Source organism: Cuculus canorus, chromosome 2 (assembly GCF_017976375.1).
Source record: "Cuculus canorus isolate bCucCan1 chromosome 2, bCucCan1.pri, whole genome shotgun sequence".
In the NCBI taxonomy this organism is placed as follows: domain Eukaryota; kingdom Metazoa; phylum Chordata; class Aves; order Cuculiformes; family Cuculidae; genus Cuculus; species Cuculus canorus.
The window spans coordinates 73571714-73595055 of record NC_071402.1 but is presented as its reverse complement, the minus strand read 5'-3'; the positions used below and the strand labels follow the sequence as shown (position 1 = coordinate 73595055).

At 39.9% G+C, this 23342-nt stretch overlaps 1 protein-coding gene across 3 annotated transcripts in view; it reads right to left on the bottom strand.

Annotated features, from left to right (window-relative positions):
- GRB10 (growth factor receptor bound protein 10) overlaps nt 1–23342 on the bottom strand; it is a 147036-nt gene that overhangs the window by 67283 nt on the left and 56411 nt on the right. For all 3 annotated transcript variants that reach the window (XM_054058562.1, XM_054058564.1, XM_054058563.1), the window contains exon 3: nt 17375–17468. In XM_054058562.1, the coding sequence (XP_053914537.1) occupies nt 17375–17468 (94 nt within the window). The remainder of the gene's footprint in view (nt 1–17374; nt 17469–23342) is intronic.

Genomic DNA, 23342 nt, shown 5'->3' with positions numbered 1-23342 from the left:
TCCTCTACTGCCTTGGCAGTATGTAGCTAGCAGCCTTCGCTACATTTCTTTGCCCTACTAACAGAATGTCATTTTGGGGCATGCATTTAATTTCATTTGCACACAGATAATTTGTCCTTGAGTTGGCTGTCTAATCCAGGCTCTCCTTTCACACAAGCCTAGCTGTTCTGTCAGAAAATCAAGCAGTCCCTTTGGGTGCGGAACAAGGTACTCTTCCCTTGGCCCTGCTAGGAAAGGGTGGATAATTTGTAAGGAATTACTGCTGTAGCAAAGCACAAACTTCCGCTACATGAGAAGGGAACGCCACAGTCCTGCCGCACAGATCCCCAGATGGCAGAGCATATTGCTCCAGTCGCATCCCAAATGGCAGTGTGGAGCCTCTGCTGAATGCGTCCATACCCTACACTGCCGATGCGAAACCAGTCATTTATAACAGCTTCCCTCTGCTGTCAACTATGCTGACCCCAAGAGCTCCTGTGAGCCAAACTTTTTTCTTTTTTAAAAAACCCCACAAACCAACAACCAAATAAGAACAGCAAAAAAAACAACTGAAAAGCCAAATCCTGGGGAAAAAAAAAAAAAGCCAAAACATTGAAGTCAATTACCCAAGACAAGCAAAACTACAAAATCCTAGTTTACCATTCAAATCCTCAATGAAGAGCAATGACATTAACTGAAATTTATCCAGGCCTAAGGAAAAGAGAAATGTAGTCGAGTTTCTTCTAGACCAACCAAATTGGGTTTTCTTTTTCAAAGGAGCTACTTGCCATTTAACATCCTACAGGCAAGCTGTGTCAGTTAAAATAAGTAGAATAGAGTTCACCCAAAAGCAAACACCACTAGTGTGCTATGCAGAAGATTCATCATGGCTTGATATATATCAAAACCAACTGGCCAATTACACCCATTTTTCTTATGATACCCACGCACCTGATTTTGCAAGGTGTGTACATTCCCGGGTCGTGTACTCAGGTTATGCAGTGCTTTTGGGAAATCAGTCTGTTGCTTTTCTCCACCTAGTCCGTTTTCACCAGGCTGTGGGTAAGGACCCCAAGCTCCCCCCTTGCCTCACCTCCTTGCATGCCCACAAAACTATGCTGGAAGCAGGACACAAGCTATTTTCCCCCAGGGGTCCTCTGTTAACAGACCATTGCTTCTTACAAGGGAGTCTCCATTTCCTTCACTCTGTGTGACAAGGATCTTTGTCGGCATGCTCCAACAAGGTTGCAGGGTCCTGACGTCCTGTGCTGCACCTCCCAAAATCACCCTCACCAGTCCACTTAGGAAAGATGCCCCAAAAACCTGCAGGTTCAGTGTTTGCAAGAGGTTAAAGACAACCCACTCACCTTGCTCCATTTCCCATCTGAAATATAGCCCAGAAAGCAGAGAAGACTGGTTCCTCCACCAAAAGCACACCCACGTATTTATAGACCTAGAAAGCCTTAGACCTACAAAGAGGCAACGTGTAAACACCACAAAGCTTAAGGTAGGCCAAAAGTGTCACTGTAAAGCCTTAAGGCTCAGATGGACTCTCTCAGTGGCTTTTTAACAACGTCAGCAGCTACAGGTTAGCTGCTGTGGTAGCAATATCCAGTGGTGCCCCGCAGCAAGCTCTCACTGCTTCATTTACGTGACTGAACAATTCTTCAGGGATGCTACCCTAGCCTCAGAGATGACCTGTATTTGGACTTTAGTATAGCCTAGATTCACACTCTGATGCATATTTTTTCCATCCAGTCTCTAAAACTCATTATCAAGTTCTGAAGATTATTTATGGTTATTCTGGAGGATAGAAGCTACCTAACTGTCGGTTTTGGGCACATCATCCACTTGTCTTTGAGTTGCAGAACTCGTAGTTTAGAAACTAATCATCTGCAGCACTTCAGATTTCAGAGGGACTTGAAATATTTTACTATCCCTGAGCTCCCCAGAGTTTTTTAGCTGCTTAACCACAAAACACACAAAAAGAGTAATTCTGTTTTGCTGTTGAACAGCAACAAACTCATAACTGAATTGCAAATACAAACAAAAAATCTGCAGCCTTTTTTAATATATGAACTTACAAACATACAAGATTATAAAAATTCATAAGTGTACATACATGTAAACTTGCAAGCAATGTATATCACTTGGGAACATTAAAGAGCCAGTTTAAGACATGTTCTTGCGCAGTTACAAATCCACTCAGATAGCGGTGCTGTAACATACTGTAACATAGCACTGTTTCTAACCTCACATTGTACACGTCACAGATTGTCCACAATCTTGATTTGGACAGAAAGACTTAAATATTGTTACTGCAATCCTAATACCATTAATGAAATTACACGCTAATTGCTTTGGTCAGTAGCAACTTATATACCTTAATTACATAAGTAGCCACTTGCTGTTAAGAACTCCAAATTTAGCTACATCTTATGCTATATTTTGATTTTCCTATATTTAGCTGGTTTGCCCCATTTAAGTCGGGTTTTTTTTAGCTGAAACTATAACTAGCTCGACAGACTCTTGTCCTTTTTAATAGGCACAGAGAGACTTAAATAAATCAACAAACTCAGATTGATCTTTCCCTTGAAGCTTCTTGGCTTGACGAAAAGTACCGCAATCTTCTTCATCCTCAGTGCAAGAATGTCACATGGTTTGAAATAATGCATTTCTCAAGTATCCTCATATGACACAGCTTGCCACACTGAAGTGCTGTCACAAACCACTTGCAGGACAGTGTTTACATAAAGGCAGAAATAAATACTCTATAGAGCTTATCACAGTCAGATAAGTTCAAAGACAGTGATGACAAGAGTTTTATTGTTACATTGCTACATTGTGTTGAAAAATTTTAGTGCAGAATTGACATCAAATCACAAGAGTTGTTTTTCTATAGATTTTGCTTATTTCACTAAACTATGAAATCCCATGTGTTCCTCCCTTATTAAGTGAGCTTAATACAAGCCTCAAACTAGTATATCTGCTTTATAGACAACGTAATAAATTTGAGTTACAAAAGTGTCCCATTCCAGTTAATTTTGGGACAGTGTTAACACTGCAAGATTATTTTCAAAGCTACAGGCACCATAAATTATACAACACTGCAATATTATCTCTTGCTGTTTTAATTCTCTTTACAAAATTAAAAATAATTCTCTTTGGAACAACAATATAGTTTCATTTAAGTCCATCAGTCTTCTCTTGGATGAGCCTAAGGACCACCTGACTAGGAAAAGAAACAAGCACTGAGTTTGTTTTCTTATTTGACAAATGTACAGCTTAAAGCACAAGCCACAGCAGCTGCGCCATAATGTCAGAAAGTAGTTATCTAAAAATATTTAGAAGTTTTAGTAGTTAAAAAATAAATGAAGATTATACCTTCTGGTGTGTTTATGCAACTATATGTCCTTAATTCTAATCATAGAATAGATGAAACCCCAACAAATGTTTTGAGAACAAGACCAACATCCATTAAGAGCTTCTGCACCACATAAAGCAGTAGAACCAGCTTTAAAGTTTTCTTGGTCCCCAATGGTCTTCCAGAGTAGGCATCCCACATGGGCTTCCTTTCAACTTCCAGTCAACTAATTTTGAGAGTTATGTTGCATCAGGTGAAGAGTAACACTTTCTTACTTGATTCAAATGAATTCCAGATTCTTACCATCTTCTTTCACCACAGTAGGTACCATTTGATTGAGAGCCACTTGCTGCTCTTTTCTACCTTATTAACCTCTATAGCGTCCACTCTGACAACATCACTCCTCAATTTTGTCCTCATTAGCTATTCCCTCTGTTGGCCCTTCCAATACTACGGATGCATTAGAAGACTCTTTGTTCCCACATGCTCTCAATAAAATGCATCTTGAAGTAATCTAGATGCCTGCCTGAGACATGTCAAGTATTTTGACCTATGTTTTTCAGGCAAGTATTCATTAACACATGAAAAGCACTCACACTGCTTGCATCAGGTTAGTGAATAAAGCAAGGTATGCTAAACAGCAGCATTCTTCCAGGACAACTGAATCTATAGACAAGGATCTATTACAAGTGTAAAACACTGTAAAAGGATCACAAACCTAGACTGGTATTACTATACACATAAAGGTTTCAGGGATAGGGTATCTCTTAAGTTTCTCCCTAAGCCTATTTAAAAGTTATTTAACCCACGGCAGTAATCATCTCGCTTCCACCCCACAGATTTGAAATCATCATGTAGATAAATAAAGAGTACAAAAGTGTTTCTTCTCTATCCCTTCTGTGTCAGATTTGTTGGCAAGTGGTTGAGCCTTCCTCTGTTTAAATGGCACAATGATCAAAAGGACTAATTTCAGGCTGGAGCTGAGATACACAACATTCAGCATTAAACTCTTGAGTTCACTGCATTCACTTTCTATAGGTCTGCATGTTTGCCTGAAATACACAGAAAGGTTGTTCACAACCAGTTCAACACAAATGACTAGACACTACAACTATTTTTCCTGTTAAAATATCTGTATTTCTAGCCCAGTATAAATGTCTAAGAATGCTTTTACTGTTGCACTGCATTTCACTTCCGAGACCAGAATAAACTTCCTTCAGAGGAAGTGGGTTTTTTTGCTATTACAAGTACATTAGGAAGTGTGCCAGCACCAAACCCCTGGGAGACACCAGACCCGGGGGAATGTAAACGGTCTGAGAACAGCCCACTTGGAAGGAGGGGCAAAGTCATCAGTGCAGCGATCACCAAGTCCTCTTGCTCAAACATCCTTGCTATAAGAAAGGAGGCATTCACCCAAGCCATGCCTTCAACAATTTTCTCCCCGGTAGTCCCAATTTGCCTTGGAGCCAACAATCTGCCAGATTCATCTCTAAGCTTGCTCTTCAAAAAGAGATCATTCTTGTTTGTATTTCACCAGCCTAACACAGCAGGAGACATGTATCCCAGCCCGAACAGTTCGGCACTATTGCCATACGAAGGGAGGGTTGGGAGGTTTTCTTGTTTTGCTTTGTCTGGTCATTTTTTCAAACAGAAAGTTTATAGAGATACACAATGGGGGAAAGATATTACCACAAACATAAATACTATATTAGTAGACATCTCGGCTCCTACAGTAATGAAAATTAATTACATCTCTTTCAATAGTTTCGCTTCAGCTACATGCTAAGAACATCTTAAAGAGACTCCCTGGCTTTTCACCATGCTTTATGCCTCGAGTAGTTTTCCCTTATCTCATTATTATTAAAGTGTGAATTTAATGCCATTTTTTTTCTTGTTATTAAGTTCCAAGGTCAATCTACAAGGCTGGTCATTGTTCCCAACTTTGACCTCACCCCATCGAACATACAGAAAGAGTTTCAATCACCCTTCAGTTCAATTCACTGACACTCTCCCTATAGTGAGTCAAGAGTTATGTACCTTCAATCAAAGCACATTTATAGTACTTAGAAGCTGTATTATCCTTCACCACTTCCAAGTCTCACACTGCCAATAAACAATTAGATCTACAGAAAGGCTACCCAGTATGTCGAAGTAACACTCTGTGGTTTACCTTATATATTAGGATACATTCTCACATATGTTCATATTTTTTTCTCAGAACCCCTTTACTTGTCATCTAAAAACCAAGATACTGACCAGAAATTACACAGATAGTCTACTTCCTTATCAATCAGAAAAGCCCCATAGTCTACTTCCTTATCAATCAGAAAAGCCCCATCCACTACTGAATATACACCAGCCAGGGCAAGAAAAGGCTGGCTCTGTATTTCCCACAGACTTTTATATGACATTTCATATAACACCAGAGCCTCAAAACAAAGTCTTTCACCTTTGAAATAGCCTTTGAGGTCAGGAGGGTTTCCACAGAAAGGCATATGTAACTCAGAAAAAATTAAGTCAGAAACGTTTCAGTGTTGATTTCAGCTTTCCAGAACTGGCTCCCAACCTAATGCCATGAACAAAACAGGACTTCATCTTCAAAAACAGCATGCACACCACAAAGCAGATCTCAACCACATATTTAGCAGAAGTTTTGCAATAGCAATATCCTCATTTTGCTGATAGAGGCAGTGTAGATAGGTAGCTACAGTGATTTATTTCATCCCATGTAACAGCTAATTTGCTTAAACAGAGCTTCTAAATCTTTGCTTCACTCTGCACAGGCACAGTGGCCAACCCCAACAAGCATTTCCCAACTCCTGCTGAAGGACGGTCAAGGGTGCAGAGGGCCCATCACTGCTTTTGCACGCTCACGTGAAGAAATGTACGCTTAGCATCCTGCAAAGATTTCTGCAGTCCAGTTTCATCAAAACCTTGGTTGAATCCAATTAAGCTGAGCAGCTTATATCTGCCTGAGGTATATAGATGGGTAACTAACAATACACAGGAGTCAAGTCTGCTGCTGCCATCATTAACTGCTAAAGTTTGCAATTGCTCATTTGCACACAAGTCCAAGAGCCTCTCTGAAATGTCACAGCACAGACTTCAGAGGTTTGTTACGCCACAGAACTTCCAAAATGAATGAAAAAGCAACCATCCCCAACAAAAACTCTGCTATCAATAAAGCAGGCAGCCAGCTCAAGGTCACTCACTGCCTTCAAATCACTCTCTTTCAGCGAAGATTGACTGTGGGTACAGGCAATACACACTGCATAAATGCAGGACTTACAGAAAGAACCAGGATGTTTCTGTCATCACACCCTCTACCGTTTTACACCACTCTTCCTATCTTCGGTCTGACTTCAGCCATGAACCTTTGATCATTTTTTAAACATAGAAAATCATCCTGATATTTGAATAAACACAACTTGCCACTAAGAAAGCCTACTTTCACGTTCACCCAGCAGGCACATAGATTTATTGGCTAGGTATTTTTCAGTGACATCCATTTTTTCACATATGCCATAGCATATATTCTTCTTGACATAACTAAGTTAAGCTGTACTTGCTGATACAGACCATGAGCACATTCCAGTGGAACTCGTTTGTCTCATCTAAAGGAAATATATTCCTACGCTAGAAAATATCTTAAAATCCACAGTCTTCAACTTCCCAGTCATCTGGCAGAACCAAACTCTTATAAACACATTAGAAAAGGCATTTTTAAGAAAGATGATGTTTAATCTGTAACTTGAATTGGGCATTTTCCTTACATTTCAAGATGTGTTACATCTTTATGTGACAATCCAGTTCTCTAGTATGTAAGCTCCAGAAAACATTTCTAATAGGCAGAAAAGGACACTAAAACCTTAAACTAAATTCTATACTTGTCCAGACTTTTTAACCTAAATTTGCTTTAATAGTGTCAGCCAATCTTTAAAATCCATTCAAAAATCATCCATTTTTAAGTACAAAGACAACTTTTGTTTAGCACGTATAGTTCTTCCTCCAATTCAGACCAGCTAACAACTGAAAAAGGAGAACAACAAGTTGTTGAATTGTAGGAACCCTATAGCAACAGAAGCCTTCGCCGGGAGAACTGCTTTATCACAAATATGCCCCGCTTCACTCTTGCAAACAAGTCTTACCTCCCCATTGTTCTGTTTCTTATCCATGGAAATGTTACAGATTTATACATTGCTTTATTTTTTTTTAAACTATTTTTGTTTTGTAAAAGAGAAGTAAAGTTAATTTCTGTAATTATTCCTCATACGACAAAAGTTCTGCTTAGAGGACAGAGCTCATAAAAATGAAAATTAACTTATATTTTGCTCCATCTGAAGCACTGGAGAGAAGAGACAGAAATCAAAGGTTAGGACACTTCTATCATTAGGACAAACAATGGAAGGAAACCAAGAGCTGCACTGCCTGTTCTCCACCCTCTCACCACTTTGGTCTCAGAGACCAAAAATATAACCTTGAAGGTCAGGGAAAAACAAAAACCTAAAAATTGAACACACGACTCAGAATTGTTTGCAGACAAGGGAGCTGCACTGTGTCAGCTATTAGAAATTACCTGCCATCACAAGAGAGATCAAAAGTGCATGGATGATCTGAGACAGGACAGAAATCAGTTTGGTATGCTTTAAATGAGGGCGGGAGTAATTCAGGGCTTTATCTGAAGAAGTTAAATAGATTTCATTTGGGGGGAGGGGAGAGGTATGGAATACATCTAGTCTCAAAATTGCTAAATGTACTGGTGAACTAAGGCTGTTAAGAAGTTTCTTGCAAAGCTCAAGTCCAGCCAATCTCAAGAATTCAGGAAGCCGTTCCTGGCATTATAACTGTCTCCACATTGCCATACCACTGGTACCACACCTTGGAAATAAGTTCCATAGGAAAGGAAATCTGGTTTCCCCTGTCGCCTTCAGAAAGCAGAGATGTACAGTAACATTGTGCTCTTGATACAGATTTTTCCAAAGTAGACAGATTTAAAAAAGAAAATAGCTCTCCCCCTCTCCCATCAGTCACGGTAATTTCAAACATTACATGCATTGCAGATAAATGGCAATCAATTGCTGATCTATTTATAGGTAGCACTCTTAAAAAAGCAAAGTACCTATATTTCAGACTTGAACACAAAAAGTCATGAAATCATATTGGTGCCCTAGAGCTTTCCATGTAACCGGATACTGAAAGGCAGTTCTCTCTACATTAAGGCTGACCTTGCATAGAGACACTGCACTTTTGTCTCAAAAATTAAGAGATGCTTACACATTTGAAAATATTCTTTTAAGCAGTATTTCCTAACAGGCAGTACAGCTGCTGTGAATACAGATTGTTTCCATCTCTACATACACCCTTCCCCTTTATATGTGAAATTGCCTTTAAAATTCAGAACCTGATTTTGGTTAGAGTGTCAGAATTTGAAGTTAAAATACTGATGCTACAGAGGTACTGTTTTTACTGAACAAATGCCATTGTTACAGCATGATTAAAAACTACTGGAAGGTTGAAAAGCTTTTTACATAAAGCTAAATACATTTAGAACATGCCCCCTAACAGAGAAGACTATGCAGAAACCAAGGCCATGCAGGAAGATGGTGCAGTGGCAAGAATTCAACTCAGTCACATTAAGAATGTCATCAAGAAACTATCCAAAGAGCCTTTGCAGATAGCATGAATTTTCAGCCTTCCGATCTCCCCATATCTTGGCGTTACAAACTTAATCAGATTACAAAAGAAAACATAAAGGTAATAAAGTTATGCCAGAAAACATATGAGCTCATCCCAAGTTCTTACATTTAACTTGTACTGATTAAATTACAAAGGGGTATTTCAGATCACTAAGCTCAATTATGGGCCATTAACTCAATTATGAACCTAGAAGGCGAAGACAAGCTGAGATCACAAGCCTCTCTGTATCCGTTGGACAGTAAATAAATAAGTATATATATTTTTAAAAACAGTGAAATCTATCACATTTGGCTGCTTTAGTAATCTGCTTACAGAAAGGATATGCACAATGCAAGTTGCTAACTAAATTTACAAAGAAGAATGCAAACTGCCCATAGGATTTTGGACTTTTTTGCTCACAAGAGACATGAGAAACACACAAGAAATGAGCTCAGATCAGGCCCCTGGGAGAAGGACCTCATTATGAGGAGATATTGAGACACTAGTTTCCCTCCGGTATCTGAATTTCCCTAAGCACACCATTTGCAAAAGACAAGCTGGACTCACGAGCTCAAGCCCCAGAAATTAAAAGCCAGGACAACGTCACGTCCATGAAGGGCTTTCGCAGATTGCTTTCCTCCAGGAGGCTTCTCAAAGCCCGTGTAAGATGCTGTTCCTCCCAAGCAGTGACCGTCGAGGCTGTTGCAGCAGGCTGTTGGCAGACAGGCAAGCGGCCAGCCACTCCAACACAACTGGAGTAGCCACACCAGCACAAAAGAAATATGTGCCCCCAATGACATCACCTCACCGAGCTGATTCACCTCTTGGAGGAAGAGTGCCAACAGTAAACAAACACATGATGTGAGCGTTTGCACTCCGCTAACAGAGTAGACACTTGGAAAACAGACTAATAGGTTTATGCACCTACCTTACGGCACTGCCACCCCTCCCTGAAAGCCCCCAAAGCACGCGATTTCACTCAGTCAGTTCTTGTACAGTAGCTGCAGCACAGAAAGAAAGTTTTCCACAAGATGCCCAAGGATGCATGCCCTCCAGACAGGCAGAGGAGATCCTTATGCTATCTCTTGCATTACCCAGCCAAAAGATGCAAAATGACGAATGCTCCAACAGTCAGTCTTAGCTCTGCTTCCATGATAGCAGAAGATGCACATTCCTTAATGTTCAGGACAGAAGTGTATCTGAAAGAACATTTTGTTTTACAATTTATTTCACAGTATCTTCCTCCCCCTATTTGATTCATGGTGAGTTTCTTTAAGAGTCACCACTTTAGGCTTATATTAGTACTAAGGTAACTTGCTCTCCAATAGGTAACACAGAAGGGGTAAAGAAGGTAAACGCCATCTTGCACTGAGAAGGGTCTGAAATGGAGCAACTGAATCACTCCATCCAGGTGCCCAATTTACACCTCCCCCTCCCAGAGCCTTAAGACAAAAAATCAACAAAATAACAACAAGAAACTAGCTTCTAGTCACCCTAAATTCACATCTTGTGAATCTACTCCCACACGCTGGCCCTGGCCTCACTGCCATGCTGAAGATGCAAATCGTGAAAGATAAGGTGGAGGAACACCATCCCTCTGTCTTCAGTATGAAAAAAAAGCCCAAACCCCCACACACCTACACAGCTTCAGTCTCCAAGGGACAGGTATAGCACACTGTGGACTATCTCAAGCGCTGATCTTAACTCCCCAGCCCAGCTCCATCTACTCTCCCAATCTAACCACTCTGCTGTAGCAACCATCTCCCTCCAACATGGCAAGAAGTTCATTTGGAACCTGGTAATAACTTTACTATTTCTCCATAGGCCACAGAAGAAAATGGGCTTAAAATTTACTTTGACAGTTATGTAAATAGGGAAGATTAAGTTTTAAATTTTGACTAGTTTCTGCTTTAGTCTTACTTTAAAATTTTCTATTTTTTCTACATCTCCACTTGTAAAACTTCCAATGAATAAAGTTCCCAAGGCAAACCATGTTACACCCTGTGCATACAAGACAGCAGGTTCCTTCCCTGCACTGAATCTGACAAGGGTAGGCATCCTACCCTACCCAGAAGACACAATGAATCCTGAGAGACTACAAACAGGCTTAAAATCCCATGCTTGCCAACTATGGGATAGTTGAGCGTTTTTTTATTCATATCAGGTGGCTCCAGAGGAACGCATTTAATTTTAAATATGTCTAAAATTGAAGATTCACAAAGCTGATACTAAAAAGTTGATACATGAAAATTAAAATTAAAAAATACTATGAAAATAAAAGAACGTTTCTCTGAACATGCAACATTTTAAACCATTTTTTGTACGTTTCTTCTCATTTCACTGATTTCACTCAATCTTCATTAGCAGCCTTATTATACAGACAGCCGTCCTGCTAAACGCAATCATTTGGTCTGTTTTGTATTCCTGCAGGCTTGCTGCAAATCTCTGAAACTTTCTGTACTAAACATCAACCTACTTAGTCTTTTCTTCTCATCTTTTTTTCAACTTTTTTTTTCCCATATTTCTGTCAGTCCAAAGGATTGGGAATCAACATAATGAGGGAAGTAAAACTTCTACTCAGGTATTATGGGTGCCTTCCTAGTAACTGTGCTAACAAGATTCATCACCAAGTACAACAGAAGCCTTCTCCAAAACAAGACAAAGGTACTGTAATGAGCTAAGCAGGGTGCGAGGGCTCACCTCTCTGCCTCAGTGCAAATCTTTCTGGCGCTAATGGTGGTTTTTTTTCTAAGGCCGGACAACGACAACAACATTTATACAAAGCATGAGAATTCATGAATGTCTGGCAGCTTTTGGTGCCGTCTCTGCAATACAAACAAGACTATCTATTTTTTCCCCTCTACATTTTCAATTCAGTACCAGCTGCATTGTGAAAAAACATGGGTTAGTTCTGATTACCAAATAACTGACTCATTCCAGTGGGATCCCACAAGCACATCAAAATCAGCACTGGCCATTACTAAACACGCTCCTCCTTCGCTACAAAAAGAATAACAAAATTGCCTCAACTTCAGATGCCTATCCTAAGGCAGCTACAGAAGCAAAGATTAAAAGCAAAACATCATAGCAGTGCTATACAAGATTGGCTAAATCTTGGGCATCATAATACTTCATCTAAGCATACAGTCATTCAGAAGTCTGTCCGTATTTACATGGGCATGTATTTTTCAGACCCTGCCAGCTCAGGCTAGAATATGTGTGCTAAAATGGTTGTTTCCACCACTCCTGACATTTACTATCTCTATAAAAGTTAACGTATTACTTACTAGCCAGTGAGGTATCAGAGAGCACCTGTCTCAAAGAGCAACCTGCAGTGCAACGCAACTGGAAGCTGCTCTGGATGCCTTCAGTTTCAGTGGGAACAAGTCATCTTTACATGTGGGCAGGAAACCTAATGCAGACTGATCCATAACAACAGCACCTTCACCATGTCACTACAGGCAAGATTTCCTACTATAACCAACCAAGAAAGATCAAAGGATGAGCTGGCTGTTGACAAAAGACAGCTGATAGCTAAAACAATTCACATCACTGTTTTTTTTCTGCTGTCAAAGCCACCTGGTTTTGGAGACTGAGAGATGACAGTATTCAGCTCAGCTCTGTCTGCGAACTGCTGTGATAAAAAGCATCAAGTGCAACAAGAGCCAAGAGCACCTCAGGAGAAGAAGGTCATATGTGAACACATGCATAAAAGAAAGATACATTTTTCATCACAGACCTATGGCAAAGCACATTTGTGCAGACACTGACCATCATCCCACAAGTACACACATACAGAAAGTGCCAGAATTGCATGTCTAATCCTTCCACTAGAAGTCAAGGTGACAGAACACATCTTATTTATGCCTGGCTGCAAATTCCTGAATAAGGAACACAACTTCAAACATACACATCAAGTACAAATAAAAGGTACTGCTCATAAACTTCACAACCAGTACTAGATTTAGCACTATTTGTTACCTGCTAGAAAAACAAATAGAAAAATGAGCTCCCAAACACACCTCACCAAAGGAAAACACAGAAGTGCAGAGCGACTCAAGTAACAGCAACAGCTTGGCTGGCAGGTCAGACCCCTCTGAAGTCCAAGAGTAAACAAATCTAGTAAGGTTTATGGTTGTCGGTAGCATCATGTATTGTGATATTGTATTTCATGCAGCAAGGCTGCTCCTGGGCAGCATAGGATAGGCTTATCTTGTTATTGAGACACATTCAAGGTTAACTTTGGTCAAGAGAAACAGAGGCTAAACTGCTAGGGTGTTTGGGAAGAGAGGAGAACCAGCAGCACTCTTTGGCATGGCACAGGGTGAACGAGTGCTGGAGCCCATCACCTCTACGAAAGGCCTCAAAACATCATCACCACATGAATGAAAGCACTTTGACTGAAACCACCACGAGGCTCCCCCAGCTCTGTCCTTCGCTGCTGGACAGGGTACAAACTCTGTAGGCTACACACTGCAGAGAACTTGTCATTGCAAAATATTAAACAGTTGTGAGTGCTAAATGTCTTTGCAAAGTGGGATGTCGCTGAGGTGGCTACAGTTTCCTAAATCTCCACACTCTACTCCTGAAGGGAAAAGAAAGCTGAAAAATAACAATACCTGTCCCATCCTACACATGCTTTCACTTTCTTTTTCTCTTTGTGTTTATAAATATGGTAAATAAATTGTTTTGATTGCTTCTTCACCTCCTTAACTCTTCAGAAAATACCATATAGTTTAGACATATTCCTAGAGGCTTTACTACAGCTTCTGAAGGGACTGCTCAAGAAATACTTGACTTGCTGTTTATTAATGTCAAACCCTACCTGGCTGTTATTAACTTTCTATAATTTTCAACAGGTAGCTGAAGCCTACCTGTTCCTTTATATCAGAGGATACTAATACTTCTCAGCTGCATGAAGCTCGCTCTTTCCTACTGCATGCAATTTATGAAATAGCAGTTGGGAAACAGGGAAGAAATCCTAGTTCTTATTCTCTCTGTTTAGTATCTTTATGAAATTTGCCCAACTAGCAGAATCATTGAGAAGTGGGTACTAAAGAATGGCTTAGACACAAAAATACTTATTGTTAAAGTAAGCAAGTTTATCAGCATACCTACACATAAGCAGTTATTGAACTATTTCTAGGAAAAAAATGCTATTTCATCTGCATGCACTCAATTTTCTACATTTGTTGCAATGAAACCTGCATACTTTGAAGACTCCTCACTTTACAATAAGTATTCTCTGATCCCCAATCTTTACAAGATATTCTTTTAAAATAAAAAGCTGAACAGTTATAAAGCATCTGCTTGTATAAAAAGAGTGATTCAGCAGGAAACATGTACTTGAAATACCCTTCACAAGAAAGAGCTTATTCATGCAGGGACAGTTGGCAGGGATATCTCAGCCTCCACTTGAATGCTCTTTTTCCAGCTTGTGTTGAAGGGATTCAGATGCCTGGGAGGAAGCTAATCACCATTTTTATAGGCCGTGGAAAGCAGGGTCTGGTTAAGAATCGCAAGTGCTTGTACCAAAGCTCTCTCAGTGAAAAGCAAAAGGCTATAAGTTAATGTTCAACAGAAACTGGCAGATCTGCTGTGCTCACTGAGCAATGTAGTCAGGTATGAATTCTAAGTGTATACACAAAATAATGCAATAGGTACAGTTGCTCAAAGTTCAGATGCACTTAAGACACAGCACACTAAAGGGAAAACGGAGGGAGCACCTAATACATGAAATATTTTAGCCAATTCTAATCCTGCCACAATTTCTGCTTGCTTTAAATATGTATTAAACCAGCATTGTTGCAAGTCTAACAGTTTTCCTTAGAAGTCTTGCAAAACATAGAACAAAAGCTAGTCAGTGTAAGTAGGTGTCAGCAAGTAATGTTGTATGTAACTGGAAGGAAAAATTGGCAGTCTGTTGTAAATATCTTTACCATCAGTGTAATCAAGACATACCACCAGATCCATTCATCAAATGCAAGAAATGGTCCTGCAAGTTCCTTCTGGACACAGGTTTATTTTCAAGTTTTTCATCAAAGTCCGTGCCAGCAAAGCTTTAACAGAAACTAATGGATAACACAGTTCAGTGTAAGAGCAAAAAAAACAAAGCAAACATTTGCTACAGAATCTGAAAACTCACTTTATGTTAATAATCTAGTCTTTCTAATTATTGTGTGACTAATATGACTGCATGGGAGCTAGTTCAGACCATGTCACAACTCCTTCTGAAACTATTCATGCTATATTTTTCTATGTATTATTCATTAATCAGTTACTGGAATACATTTCAGCCCTTAAAATACTTCCAGTTTCAAGTTCTTGGACAAGAACATGTATTTCATAAACTATGAAAGAGTGTAGGCACTGACAGAACAAATTCACAAGACATCAAGCTTGTGGTCTCCTCCATTTTTGAAAAGACACCAAAGCAGCAGGTATCATGCCTGTAAGGCACATTGCTTTCCTCCAACACTACAAGACCACTGAAGTGCTACAGCTCAGCCCACCATTAAAGGCTACCTCTGGGCAATCAAGTTTCAGTTCTCAATCCTTGTCACTTATTGAAGAGTGTTTTATGGTCACAGGGGCTGGCAAGATTAATAATGTGTTAAATGCCTACTACAAAAAAAAATCAGCTTTTAGAAACACTGGATTTGATTGCTGTCAGTCAGTTGGTGTAGGAAAAAAAAATCCCAAAGAATTTGTGGGTGCAAGAGTGATCTTTATTTCAGCACCTATCAAGAAAAAACATTAAAAGGCTCTTTGTTTACAAACAGGCTCTAAACAGCCTGCAATTCTATGAAAAGCATTCTCTTTACAGATAGCCGTTTCCCAAATTAATTTGGACCCGTTCACATACAGATATTTCAAAATGGCTGAGGCACAGTCCCCACAACAAGCGACACTGTATGGATCCTTCTGCAGTACTACAGCATTGATGGCAGAAAAGGATTTGGAAAGGAAGTATTACTTTATAAGCAAAACGTCAGGTTACAAAGCTAGCATTTTGCCATCAAAACACAACGCTACTTATTTCTTCAATAAATGTTTGGACTTCATATGTAGCAGCCACACACACTCTCTAATGCACAAGCTTAGTCCACACAGGATGTGTTCCCCCCAAAAAATCCCTTGATTAATGGGGTATATTTATAAATAGCTTCAGAAGAAGTTGAGAAGAAATATCCTGCTCCAGTATTTGTCCATCCCACGGTAGGCGAAATTAATGTAGCAGAACCATTCTAAAACGAATGAAAAGTAGAATTCATGAACTATGTTTTGTAAGAATGCAAACATGCCACAACACACTACCGGTGCTACCAGAAGTTTTAGGCTGGATAACTTGACAACCCATTATCTTTTATTTTCAATTGAAAGCAAAGCTTTTAAAAAAAAGTGGAAGACTGTGGCATGGGGTGAAGAAGTAAATTAAAATATAATTCTCATTATATATTAGGACTTGTTTGTGAAAGTTAACTAGTCTTGAGGATCTATAAGTGATAAAATTCCAGTCTTGCTGTCCTTGGCAAACAAAAGCAGCTGGAGTTTTAAAGGAAAAGTTAAGCATGTCATATTTGGCAAATATGTTAATATGTTTGTGAACTTTGTTTCAATAGCCTTGTGCTGACTGCAGTACTACTAGCTGTTGCACTGAAGAAACAACATTTGAAAATGACCTTCAAGGACTTACTTACAAATTAAGCTATCACAAAATCTGAGAGTCGGGGTTCACGGGTTAAGACAATTGTCTCTATTATTATTTCAAATTCAAGTAAATAAAGTTGAGCTAAAAAGTCTGCTTGCTAGTAACTGTCTTTTTTTTCAGGTATCTGAACAGAGAGAAAATGGCAATGAAAGGCTTTTAAAATTTATTTTACAACAGCTAGTTCAGACTTTCTTTCCCTGTCATGCAAAACAAGTAAACATACTTTTCTCTTCTTTCCTTCTAAAGTAAAATTTAAGCCAAAGCACGTAACCTTTCTTACAACAATGAAAGATTATTTGAAATGCAACTTTAACATTATAAGTGTTGAGTTCTATTTCAGTACTTCCCTCCTGCCCCTCCTAAAACCAGAATATACCTGACACCCAGACTAGCAATCCTAATTTGGGCTACAAGGCTTGAGATGCACCAGATGCTCTTCATCGTCTTCATCCCATAAAGCTCGAAGGAATGTTGCGGGAAAAAACTATTTTTCATCTCTCCTTCTCCAGCCACCCAAAACTTCTTTTTGTTTCTTTGTTTTTAAATGAGAAAGAGAATGGCAACATGGAGGTAAAACTATTCCTGCAAATGCAGTGCCTTGGCTTTCCCCTGAGGAGCCTGGATTCTCACCCATCATTCCTTACCTTGGTGATTCAGGGAGATGCGATTAGATGGTTCCTGGAAACCTGATTCCACCAGATCCCGCCGACCATGAGTTGAAGTCTGATCTACATTGTCCTAAATAAAAAGAAAAGCAGAATATCTTATCAAAAACAAGCATTCCGTACTCCTCGTAAGCTACCACTGCATAGAGCCAAACCACTGATACAAAAAATAATCTCTGCCACTACTCTGAAAGGAGAAACCAGTGTCAGAGGAGAGAGGAGAGGGGAGACTAGACTATCACATTAATACAGGTGGCATGAATCCACAATCAATAACTATGCTAGTGGCACAAACGTATATTAGTTTTGCATTTCAAACTGGGAAACAGTGATGTAAATGCATTTCCTAGTTTCAGAGAAGTTTCTTCTTCTATCAAATTATGTGGAGGCTCAGGGCTTTGTTTTCATTAGATCCAAGACTGTGGCTTAGGGGTTTGTAACTAATTAACTCGACTGAAACAGATTCAGTAGTGAACTACCAAACCTCAAGGGGAATCAAAAGTTCAGTCTAGAGAAACATCCATCGTTCTGGATGCCAACATTTTTTTTTGCGGGGGGTGGGATGTTTTTTATTTTTTCCATGCTAGAACTCTCACAAGATCAGGTTTCAAGAAGTTTTAACACAGACTGAATTTGGCTGTGTCTAAAACACCATGGTTTCTCACAGAACTTGCCAAAAAAGAAGGCTAAGAGAAAGTAGGAAAATTGAAATATAAACAGAAAAAATAAGAAAAAGCAAGGTAAGTCACACTGAGTTTTAGAACTATACGAAGGAAACTTAGAGCAGGTATAATTTTATAAAGTTGGCATACCTCTGCATATAGCAGTTAAGGGTGGGTATAGAAAAAAAGAAGCAAGTGCATAACGTTGACTGCATTGCTGTATCACTGACCATAAACTGCTGCAGTGATATACGTGACTCTATACATGTTCGTGCTGTGCCCAAAGTGTGGGATAAATACACAATGGCATGACTTGCATTTGTGTCAAAACATAGGAACCACCTTCACAGCAAACGACATCGTAATTATGGCAGAGTAAATAACACATACAGAGTGAGCAGCAATTCAACTATGTGTAACCATGAGCTCTCAGCCCAGCATTTCCAGTTTGTAGCATATAAACTAATGCTCAAAAATACAATAGTTGTAGTGTTTGGGGATAAGAACTGTATAGAGTTATACAGGATATGAAATAAATTATCTCATCTTCAGGGAGACCATCTTAAACAGCAAATACTTGAACTTTGATTCAAGTACTCCAGCATCGCTAAGTGCCTTCACCATGAGGGATCAATTCAGGAGCGCACAGACATTAAGACAAAAACTGCCAACAGTGGTATGACTAAGGGAGGGTTTTACAAGTAGAAAACACATGATAAGATACATATGGCATCTATCTAGCTATCCCATATACAACTGGGACCACTCAGACTTCTGCTTCTGTATTGGCTAACTCCCCTTATAACTCTTCACATACCGGCCACTGATTTTCATAGCACTGGTTCTTGTTTCATGAACCACATCTAGCTAATCTCACAAGATTTTGTAGTTGCTTCTTAGGAATCAAAAAAACACCAGAAACACAAAAACAGACCTCCTGTGAGCATGACTGGATTTGTTCTTACTTTTTTGAAACACATCAATATTTGTTTGCTCTTTCAGTGAACCTGTATTAACAAGTAACTCATGAGCTACTACCTCTGTCAAATCTCTTGCAACCACAAGATATTGCAAACTAATATTATTATTGCTTTTGGAGCGCTAGTAATTTTCATTGGATTCATATCATTTTCTCTGGGACACCACGCATCCAGCACTAACCTGCTCTCAATTTTAAATTTCAGGCAGGAAAACCGAGACTTGCAGCACAAGAAAGCAACTGCAGAAAAAAACTTAAAAGTTGGAGCTGATTGCTCTTACTACAAAGCATGAGAGGTGAGCATCACAGGCATGCAGAACACAGCAGAACATCCTTCCATTTAGCACAGAACTTTTATTTTTCCGTTTCTCTCCTTGCAATTCAACATCATGTATTTTTATCAGGTAGCTAAAACCCTGTGGATGCAGTTTAGCAGCATTAATTCTACTTCCCGGGAAGAAGTCCGGATGGCCAACACACGGATGCAGTTGCTTTTTGCCTCTTGGCAAATGAGAACTAGAACAAGAAAAACATTTATAAGCTATTTTGTACAAACTTACACGTGTTCTCAGTTGCCCCAACACGGAAGTGTCCCTACTGGAAGGCAAGATTCATGCAGCACCATGTAGCAGCAAAGGTGAGATCGGGCCAAGATGTATCTTTTTACCTTTGGGTTTCCCACAGCAGTAACACACACTTAACTGAGATGACATTATTTGAGGCTTACAGTTGGCTGCAAGCCCATAACTCTTCAATTAAAACAGATTATTTTTTTTTTTAACTGGCAATTGCCTATAGCTTACAGGAATAGGATACTCCCTCCCTGGCATCACTTTACCGCTGTACCAGAAAGTGCTGAGAACCACAGGCCTTATTCACAAAGCTTAAGCCAAAGTCATGGTAAGATATATGAAAGTTCTCAGAAGCAGAGGTTTCAATGACTAATGACTGCCTGTGCTGTCTTTACAAAGCTGATGATCCTGCCTGTTTCGTTAGGCCCAAACCCTTGCCCAGAAGGTCCAGAGAGTTCTCCTGCGGTTTGAGCAGAGCAGGGAGCCAAAGGTTTCCTCCGGGCAGTGCTTTACTCCACAGGTGCTAAAGTAAAGCGACAGACATGCATAAACAAAGCCACACCTGTTAGAGCAATGCAGGTAGCAAAGGAGAAAAGGTAAGGGCGGTGCAATTTAAAGAGCTCAGGGTAGTTTCACATGACCCTCCAGAATCTGTTTGTGTCCGTTGTGCACAAACAGTGGCACTTGGCCAGCTGCAGCAGAGATCAGACAGACACTGCAACAAGGTTAAAAGAAGAAAGAAAAAAAAAAAAGTTATATAATTGCTCTGTGCCAGTGGACTCATTTTTGGGTTCCTGCTCGGGGCTGTGGCCAAAGCCCTCAGCAAGGTGGGCACCTGCTTTGGCCCATCATCATCCTCCCCACTGCCACTGAAACCAGGCTCCCAGTCAGACACATGTTTGCTCCATGTTTTAATCCTCAGCTCCCCCCTCTCTTCCAATAAATGCTCTCAATATGAATATAAAGCGTATTACTTAACTTACTGTACCATCCAGCTATTGTAGTATTTTTAGAAGCCAGCTGAACGTTAGACCTTGCTGACTTGTTTGCATGTACTATTTCCTCTGTCAGCATCTACGACCAAGGATGATTTAACTGACTATCAAGAGTGCTAGAAGGATCTGAAGCAGGGTGTATTTTTTTTCAGAGTCCTTTAAAACATTAGTATTTCACATAGCCAAACGTACCATCATTACAGGTTAGATTTCAGTGTCTTTTTGCAAACCTACACTGCACAACACAAAATGTGACACATTTGCATTGCTTTAACACTGCCTGTGAGGGGACTTTGGCTCTTATCTCTACGTATCAGTAACCAGGACAATCTGGATTTATTTTTCAATGTATAACTAAGCCTTTCAAGTTGCACTCCTTCAGCTATGACATACAATGTTTACTGCTGTTTGTGCTAGCATGATAAGCATTTCAGTTATCAAAGAAAACATTAAATCAGGTGTTTTAATCGGAGAATCAGACAGCCATATACTACAGAAGCTCTGCTGTCTGCACAGGTGCTCTTTAATCACTTCTTTGGCTCGGAGTGCTACTGTTCCCACCTGCAGTTCTGCTCAGAAGAGTTATTTATCAGTAGAGACGTTATTAGGCTGACCAGTGAGCTGCTACTCCACTGCTGCTACTCCCATTCGGGTTCCTTCAGCAAAGGTTACCAGTCAGTCAATTCAGGATAATCTTAAGGTAAACAGAGTTTAGATGGGAGGAAACAGATCCAAAAGTACAGATAATGTACATCTCTATTTCCCTTTTCCTGCCTTCTTTGCCAAGAAAAGGACCTGACTTCAGCTGAGACCAAGTAGGTTTCTCTGGAGGTCTGGAAGTCCCCTTTTACTGCAGGCTTCAACTTTTTCTAACTTCAGCAGCCACTAGAATTTTATGAGACTAAGGAAGGCTACAAAGCGGCAGCACAGCTTCTCAGAGGCTCCTCCGAGTATGTCCAGACCAGGGATGTCCAGACCACCAAGAGGACAGTCCCTAGGTTTGGATTTACCATAGTTATCTGCAAACCTGCACAGCCATGCCCCTAAACTAAAGGTTCAATCGAGCAAGAGTCATGCATACTCATGCCAGCAACCCCACAGCAACAAATTAAGATCATGGCATACTTCCAATGTTTGTACACCATCCAGCACAACAGCCAAATCAGACATGCTGATGGCTCCCGCTGTGGTTTAGGGAACTATCAAGGCAGATACACCTCAGTTTGCACAGAAGCACTCCAGCTTTGCCAGGAGCTCATTGCCTACCTGGTGGTGCTACTTTATCACACTGAGGCAGGGGTCTTCACACTAGCTGCATATAAAAAGAAAATTAGCCAGGTCACTTGACCCACCTTCCCTTTATTTTGTTCAGGAAACTCGTGCAAAGCACAGACTGTGCTAGTCTGTGTTTCCTAGCACAGACTAGGAAACTATTGCAGAACTGTTCAAGTACAAATGGTTTCCAAAAAAAAAAAAGCAATTTTTAAAATTCCCTGAAGAGGTGACCACCAAAGGTGGTGAAAAAGCAGATGCAGCTCCAGGCTCCATAAGCAGGAAGGAGATACTTTGAAAAATTACATTCTCCTTTTAGATCTGCAACTTGTTACTCATAGACAAAGGAGACAGAGGTAGAGAAACATTTTTTTTATCTGACCCAGTACCACCGTTGTTAACATGCCTCTGGAGTTTCCTTAGGTAATAAACAGATCAGGAAGCATTTATTCTGAGGACAGTTTCATATGATTCTTCACTTCCCAAATGAAAGACTACTTGGATTTATGTAAAGCAACTGTATGCATTATTTTCTAAGATATGCATCTTCTTTACATCTTGATTTTGCAGCTTTGGTTTACTGAAAGCATTGATACGTAAAAGGAGGAGAAGAGAATCAATCAATTACGGTAAGTGTAGAGTAGCCAGCTATTCCTCTAAGTCATCTTTCCTATAGCTTACTAGTATCTGCAGCCATCCTTAGTGTTTCTGTTCTGTCACTCAATTTTACTTTTAGCCCTGTGAAGGCAAACACGTAGGCTATTACAGGAAGAAATCCAACTGACAGTTCCAGACCAGGGTTCAAGCTCTAATCCAAACTCCACAGCCTAGATCAATTAGTAATACCTGACACTCCTTTCTTAAAAGATTTAAGTCACTGGGCTTCTTAGTGGCTAAATACAGCAGCCCAGTCCTCTACCAGATAGGTCTTCGGTACAACATATTTTCAGCCTGCTGACAACCAGGAACTTGAGTAAATGTGTCAAGTGCAGTCGTGAGGGAAGAGCAAGGCTCTTTGGTTTGTCCAAAGTCACTGAGTCAAGTTGAAATCATTTGCAAAGCAAACAGTTTGTATTTTTTACTGTCTTCTGTTGGAGCTCCAATCACATCTTCCCTGGGCTAGTGCTTAAAATGTCATAGAAATGAAGAAAAAAAAAACAGGCTTTACACACTAGGCAAAAACCTTCAAAATGCATTTTCAGGCAACCTACATATTACATAATTAAAGACCTGTAACTAGGTTTCCTGCGTTTTAACTATAGTCATTTGACTAGGTAAGAGCCAAGCAAAAGGCTCAGTAAGCCAACAGAGTAACTGTGAACCTAGAATTTTAGCATTCCCATTGCTAAGTGAGCTTGTACAAACAAGGGCTTAAAATAAAGCCTCTTAGCTTTGTCAAAAGTCAGGCTCTCTCTCCTTAAGCAGCAAAGCCACTAACTAAAGGAATCCTTCTGATTTTACAGTACT